At 46.1% G+C, this 7,206-nt stretch overlaps 1 protein-coding gene across 1 annotated transcript; it reads left to right on the top strand.

Moving 5' to 3' along the window:
• The first annotated feature begins 244 nt into the window (after positions 1-244).
• Positions 245-6,046, top strand: HEBP1 (heme binding protein 1). The gene is made up of 4 exons (XM_061361709.1): positions 245-352; positions 509-647; positions 2,178-2,358; positions 3,657-6,046. The coding sequence occupies exons 1-4, from the start codon at positions 275-277 to the stop codon at positions 3,826-3,828; spliced, it is 570 nt and encodes a 189-aa protein (XP_061217693.1). The 5' UTR covers positions 245-274; the 3' UTR covers positions 3,829-6,046.
• The last annotated feature ends 1,160 nt before the right edge of the window (positions 6,047-7,206 follow it).

Raw genomic sequence — 7,206 nt, 5'->3', positions numbered from 1 at the left:
ACTTCTGCCCCCTTGTGCTTTATTTCCTCCAGACCTCCTCTCTCTCCAGGTGAATACCGCCTGCTCCCGCACGTTATTACTCTTCACATATCTCTCCGTCCCCCATTACTTTACCCCCGGGGACGCGACCCGTCCTCCGAGTCTCCCCGCCGCCGCGACGCAGGTGTCGGGCTCCCCCTGGGGGCAGTGCGCCGCGCTGCAGGCAGCGGGGAGTGCCCTAGGTCCCTCCCACCTCACCCGGAGCGAGCCGAGCAAGCCCGACTCGAGCGGCACCATGCTGGGCATGATCAAGAACTCCCTGCTGAGCACGGTGGAGAGATGGCCCTACGAAGTGCTGAGGAAGGGGGAGAAGGTAGGTGGCAGGGCGGCGGCCGGAGTCTGCTCCCGCGGGATGTTTCTCCACCAGCCGGACCGGATAAGACGCTGCGACGGGGAGTGGGAATCCTCCCGGCACCACTTTCCTTCCAGCCTGTACTGGCAGCTTCTCCATCTCTGACTCTGTCCTCAGGAGCAGCTCAGCTACGAGGAGAGGGCGTGCGAGGGCGGGCAGTTTGCGGTGGTGGAGGTGGTGGGGAAGCCGTTCGATGAAGCCTCAAAGGAAGGAGTGCTCAAGCTCCTCAAGTACGTCGGAGGAACCAATGACAAGGGTGAGAGCTGCTCGCCACCCAGGGCCCTGGCCGATATTTGTAGTTGACCGCCAGTCGCAGAGGTTTGGTGAAAGCCGGATGGATGGGGGCATCACAGGCCTGCCTGGCTTATGGCTCCCAGTCTGTGACAGGGATGGCCCCTTGCTGAGAGAAACAAACTTGCCACAGGTTAAAGCGTGCCTAGCCAACTCATGCAATGATTCCACTCTTAACCATCTCTGTTTCAGGGTAAAATCTCAAAAATAAGTTGTTTAAGCAGGAATAAGCTACCTTGCAGCTGGGATACTGTGAGAACAGGCACACAGTGTTTACCTGTCACAGCTCCCTGGGTGAGCAGTAGTAGATGAAATCCAAAGTATCTGGGGCACTTCAATTCTATGACATACCCTTGTAGGCAGTGAAAGAACTTTATGACCTTGATAATTTTATCATATACTCTGGCTATTTTTATTCATGAAAGGGTAATGAACAATCGGCTTGCTTTTTAACAGTACTTCATAGGGTTTTATGATGGTGCTTCCAGGTGATCGCGTATAATTCTCAATTTACTAAAGTACATGCATCAGTAACCATCTGTAGCAGGAGGAGAAGACCACAGAGTAGTTCTGAAGCATATACATTTGCTTGCACACCTTTCTTGGGCATCTGGTAGAGGGACTTGTATAGTCTGTATGGCAGTAGGAGCTGGATGCTTCTGTAAATGCCATTTCCCTCTGCGTGTTTTGTAAAGGTGGAGATCATTGTTGCTGTAGTAGAAGGGATGCCTTCTATAACATGTGCTTGCAGAGACAGGTATGGTATCAAACTGAAATAAATGAGAAAGATGGCTTGATCTCAATTTCTGTAACTGCCTGATCCTGAGGTTTGGGGATTCCTTACTGCTAAAAGAAGAGGGAAGAAAAATGTTCTTCAGTGCCATGTGGTGGGCCTCAGCAGTAATGAGCAGAAAAGCAGCATGCTGTTCCTGGAAGAGTGGATAGCATGGACAATTCTGCTGAAAGCCGTAACAGCTCTGTGTTGTGGGCACTGGAACTTGTAGGATGTCTGGAAGCATTTAGAAGGGTTTAGGAGAAAGCTCGTATTACACAGTATTGGCTATGGGCTCCCCTGTACATGCAGATGATAGCTATTTAAATACCGATGTAGATTTGCATGTATCACTGACCTACCTGGAACTAGAGACCCTGTTGTGTTAGAAGTGATTTGTCAGAAGAACAGTGTGTCTCAGTGGCATGAGCTATACGTCTGAGAGCCACAAAACCAGGACCATTAATAAAAGCCTTCCAGAGGTCACCTGGAACTCTTATCTCCCAGGATCTTTGTGTAGTCAGTGGAGAAAGAAGTTTGTCCCAAGCAGAAGCCTAATGTGCCTGTTCTGCACGCCCCACAGGACTCCACTCTTGATTGACTACATCAGGAGTTCAGTGGGAGGAGTTTTCCTAAACTAAAATTAGCTTTTGTGAATCACCTGCTAATTCTGTGAGTTCCTGAGAACCTAGACTTCTTCAGTAATGTCTGTGTCTCTTTCAGGGATTGGAATGGGCATGACTGCTCCTGTCTCCATCACTGCTTTTCCTGATGAAGATGGCTCCTTACAGCAGAAAGTGAAGGTCTCTCTGCGGATCCCAAGCCAGTTTCAAGCCAACCCACCTTGTCCTAGCGATGAAAGCATTAAAATTGAAGAGAGACAGGGGATGACCATTTATTCCATGTAAGGAGTGCATCTTGGGATTTCCAGTCCCAAGTACTGAGGTCTCTGGCTTGCTCTGAAGAGCAGTGTTGGTTTTACCAGGTGACTTACTGTACAAGGGGTGCATGTGGTAGAAAGAGGTGGAGGTGTCTTTCTAGACTGAAGACAGGTGTTTTATTTCTTTTCATTGGTCATGTTGCTCTGATTTGCAATACGTGGGTTTTTTTTTTTTTCATGGGGAAAACAAGTGTGGAGGTTAGCTATGAAAGGCTTTTTGTTTTATCTGGGGAGATGAAGAGCAGGGGAGGGTGAATATGAAAGTACTGAGTTATTTCTAATCTCTGAAAACTATTGTTTCCCCCACTTTCTGGGATCCAGATGTTTCTTAGTCACCAAGAATGTCCTTTGGTGTGATTCGCATCAAACTAAGGGTGTCAGCTGAAGCCTCATTTAGATGGACTGATTCCAGAGTCCATCATGGAAACAAGCAGCCATTGCATTGCTTCAAATCACATTTGAATGTCTTCTTCAGCTGTTGACTGACAACCTGCACTCAAACTAGCATCACTATAGCAATAAGCTCATCAACTTGTATTGAACTCCTTGGATGTTCCCCTGCCTCCTGGCTTGAACAGTTTTGGCTGAGTCTCAACTGTCTGATTCCTTCCTTGCCTGTGACGGTGTGGGCCACTTCTGCAAGAACAGGGTGTTTTGTCTCAAACCTTCTCTCTGAGGCAGGGCAGTGAGGTGCAGACTGATGTGGAAACAGTTCCTGTTGGTGGGAGGTCAACATAAATGAGATCAATTCCAGCCCACCCCTTCTAAATAACATTGTAGCCTGTAATTTCTAACATATGTCTTCCTACCTCCTACTTTTCCTTGGACTAGTTAGAGTTTGTCTTCCTTTCGTGATCTGCCTTCCAGCAGACGTTTTTCATACCACAGTGAACACAGTTGTTGACAACACTGGCGCATTGACTGTGGGTTGAGCAGACTTGGAGATAACCTTGTGTTCTAGGAAGCTGTTCCTCTGATATGGCGTTGGTTCAAACGGCAGGGCCATTCTGCTGACTGATACACGTGGGTGTGTTTGGAGTCTGCCAGTGGGTGACTGCACTCTGGCTGTGTAACCCTTGAGACATGGTCTATTACAGAGTGTGCTGGCTCACAAAGAAAAGCACCTGTGTGAGTGCATGTCAGCAGGACCTGGACCAAAAAGTGTGGCTAAATATATTGTGGCTATGTACTGTTCTCTCTCTTTTCCTTTCTGTTCTTTGCCAAGACTGCTCATCACCTCTCTGTGTTTGGTTTCTTTGCAGACAATTTGGTGGCTATGCCAAGGAGATGGATTATGTGAACTATGCTGCCAAACTGAAGTCTGCTCTGGGGAGTGAAGCTGCATACCACAAGGATTTCTACTTCTGCAATGGCTATGACCCCCCTATGAAGCCTTATGGGCGACGCAATGAGGTCTGGTTTGTGAAAGAGTGAGCATCTGGCTCCCCATGGTGCTGGCTTACACCCCTAATCTCCCATACCATGTTCCTGTCCTCTTCAAAATAAACTACTAATTTGGCAGAGGCAGGGAACCATCATTCCTTTCCTCCACACCTATGCCTTAGTCTTTCATGGACAAACCATTTTAGAACATTGCAGATCCCCAGATGGTCCTGCTCCTTTGTTCCAGATCAGATCCTCACCGACACAGACTCTCATGATCTCTCTGCGGCTTGCTTTTCTGTACCTCGTGCTTCCAGAATTTAATGCTGAGACAGACAGAAGTATTTAATTAGCAAGACTGGTACCTCACATGAGTTGTGTCCAGGTGCTATGAGTCTCACCTGAGGCAGGCAGGAGAACATGACAAAAGTGCACACAGGGACTTTTTTATCTTGTTGAACTCGCTGCAGCTGTAAAATGCTGCTTTTCCCTGTGCCATTCCAAAAGCAGTCTAAAGGGACACGGGCATTGCTACCAACACAGCACAGTGAAAATAAGCAGCCTTTATATTGACTCATAGCATTCAGGAGAGCAACGCTTCTGTCATCTGACTAAGAAATGTCATTTAGTGGAAGATCCAGGTTTCTATTTGCAGCTATCCTTCTGCATAAGGTGAGACATTTTGAGGTGAGTTATGTCCTTGTATCAGATAGCAGCTGGACAATGTGACACGGAGACCCCAAGACCATTTCCTCACCTTCCTGTTACTTGTGTGTAACATTTCTTTAAAACTAGCCTGTACAAGGGCCAAAACTGAAATGTGTGTGTTAATCTAACTGAATTAGAAAAACACAGGCTGTGAAAAAAGCAGGTGCCTATTACTTGTGATTCGAGGGCGCATTTGAAGAATGGTGAGCATCTAGTGGAACCACTGTGACGTGCACATCTTTAAAAAATCTCTTATTAAATAGTGTTAGTTTCTGAAGGGCTGCTCAGAGCAACTGTCTTCTATAGAGGAGGAGGAAAACCTGTCCTTTAAAACAAGGATTTACATTAATCAATGAGTAACCTTTTGGAAACTTCAAATACAGTAGTAAGGGTGAGCCTTGTTTTAGGAAGATGGCAGTGTTTAACTGTTAGGCATCAAACCACTGTTTTAGCTGTTGGCTCTACCAGGGAGGAAGCAGAATGCCCACAGTGGAAACATGCTCACACACCATGCTGCTGCGAGTGCCTGTGTAATTCGTTACCTCCATTAGAAGAGATGTGCTCCTCTGGTGCTTAAGTGCCCCAAAGTTCAGCCCCAAAGCGATTTCCCCCTGGAAAGATATTTGCCAGATGGCATGCCAGGTTCTGGCTGGTCGAGCTGTTTGACACGCCTGCTTTCTGAGAACAAATCCCAGCAGTAAAAGGAGAAAACCTGAAGTTCTCATGTACTTTCCTTTTATCTGTTGCTGAGCCAGGGCTCTGCTGTGGACCTCACAAGAGAGTTTCAGTCACCTGTGTGCAAGAGCAGCTAATCAGGATGAGTAAAAAGAGCGATATTATTTAATTAAAACAAAAATAACCCCAAGCCAAATCAAACAACAGCAACAAAAGACCCACACACACAAAGAAGCCATTGGAAAACCTACTGACTGTGGTTAGCAGTGCAGGCGAGGAGGAATCAAAAGGGAAATCAAGGCAGATGAAGAGTTAATCTTTTGAAGGAGCTTTTTAAGGAGCCCTTCTAAGCCCATCCCTGAATCCAAAAGGACCTACTGATGTCCCAGTTTATTTGTATCTGTGTGGTGTGAGCAATGGAGGGACACAGTGCTGCCCAGTTTATGCCTTTCCAGGTTCATTCTGTGTGTAGACTGTGGATACAGTCCTTTCTGGCTACTGGTGGTGAAAGTTCTACAGTGATCAAAATCCTAGAATCTCTCAAAATTTCTCCTATGACATCTCAAATGTTAGGAGGACCAACAACAAACCTGGTATGACCAGCGCTGCACATCTCAGCAGCATGGGGTTTTTTTGTTTCATAACATGCATACACTCTGACCTTACAATGAGACTAATCACATCTGTAGGCTCTCCAGTACAGCCCTGCTGCTGGCTGTTTGTGTGCAGTGGGCAGAGTAGAGTTTCATAATCAGTGTTAACTGATACCAAAAACTTACGCAAACCGAATTGCCTTTTCTGTACACATCTGCATGCACAACGATGCCTGTGTTCTGTCTGCATTTTCCAGAGCTTTTAAATAAATAAGAAAATAATAAGATTGTGATTTACAGTTTCTGTGCTAATCATTGACTTTGTGACAACTCAGTGGGAGTTGTTGATTTGAAAATCCTTTAGGTTGGCAGTTTATCTTTTTGTTTGGGGTACTAATCATGTTGCAGCATCTATAAATAGTCATGATGCTTTTTCCAATAAATTGCTATTTTAGGTGTCATGGTGTGGCCCTGCATTATATGACTGTGTGAGATGGGAGTTACTGAAATAATCTCCTTCTTCATTGGTTCCAGCCACTGAGAGACTTTGACTGATGTTGTGTTAATGTAGAAACATGGGGGCCTGCTTACCTGAGGAAAACTGTGTGTTCACTTGTGTGTTCCTGTGGCTGGGGTTCACAGACTGTTTTCAGGCAAATACTGATGACTGATTTTCAACATGACCTACTATCTATAAATGTTAGACGTATTGTCACATTGAGGTCCCTCCAGCTCAGTGCCCTGCTGCCAGTGATGGCCAGTAGTGGCCACCTGAGACAGATTACAGAATCAGTACAACTGTGGGCTGAGACCACCTCTAAGTATTTCCCTGCCTGTAGTGCAATGTGCCTCAGGGATTTTTGTTATTGTGCTTTGTGGACCCAGATAGACTTTATCGCATGCATTTGTCCAGTTTCATTTTGGACTTAAAGTAAACTTACTATCTGTGGCATCCTTTCATTCTGTAGCAAGGAGTTCCATGCATAGGGAAGGGTAGAAATGCTCTCTGGCTGAGGTTTTCCAGCAGGTTGTCTCTCTGCTTCATAGGCAGCTGGGTCAGCCAGCTTTTTGATCCAGCTTTTCGATCCACCTCCCTCACTGCAGGTGCGTGTTTGTTTGGACAGCCAGACTCCTTGTTGACAAAAGAGGGTTTCCAGCAACCTCTTTGTGCTGGGGCCAGGAGTCAGAGGTACACACTGGATTTTGCCCTGAAGCCAGCATGGTCACAGCCGTTCTGTTACATGCAATTGGCATGTTTTAATATTTTTTAATGTTTTATTGTTTTAATATCCTAAACTGATATTAAAACCAACACCACGTCTTTCTCTGCACCCTCCAGTTTGTTATCTGATAATAGTGCAACTGATCACCTAGAGACCTCCTTGCTTCTCTTCTGTGCCTGTGCAGTGCTATTTTATGTCTTGAGCAAATGCTGAAATGGATCCATTTTGGT

This window comes from Neopsephotus bourkii, unplaced genomic scaffold (genome assembly GCF_033783945.1).
Source record: "Neopsephotus bourkii isolate Nb327-2 ecotype Australia unplaced genomic scaffold, CSIRO-AGI_Nbou_v1 NB_107, whole genome shotgun sequence".
NCBI lineage: Eukaryota > Metazoa > Chordata > Aves > Psittaciformes > Psittacidae > Neopsephotus > Neopsephotus bourkii.
The sequence above is the reverse complement of the archived record's forward strand: the minus strand, read 5'-3'. Positions and strand labels throughout refer to the sequence as shown.

Bases quoted from the DNA above. Each gene is read 5' to 3' on its own strand.
- HEBP1 (XM_061361709.1), top strand. From the start codon at position 275: ATGCTGGGCATGATCAAGAACTCCCTGCTGAGCACGGTGGAGAGATGG. The intron at 353-508 runs GTAGGTGGCAGG...CTCTGTCCTCAG, and splicing joins TGCTGAGGAAGGGGGAGAAG to GAGCAGCTCAGCTACGAGGA. The intron at 2,359-3,656 runs GTAAGGAGTGCA...GTTTCTTTGCAG, and splicing joins GGGATGACCATTTATTCCAT to ACAATTTGGTGGCTATGCCA.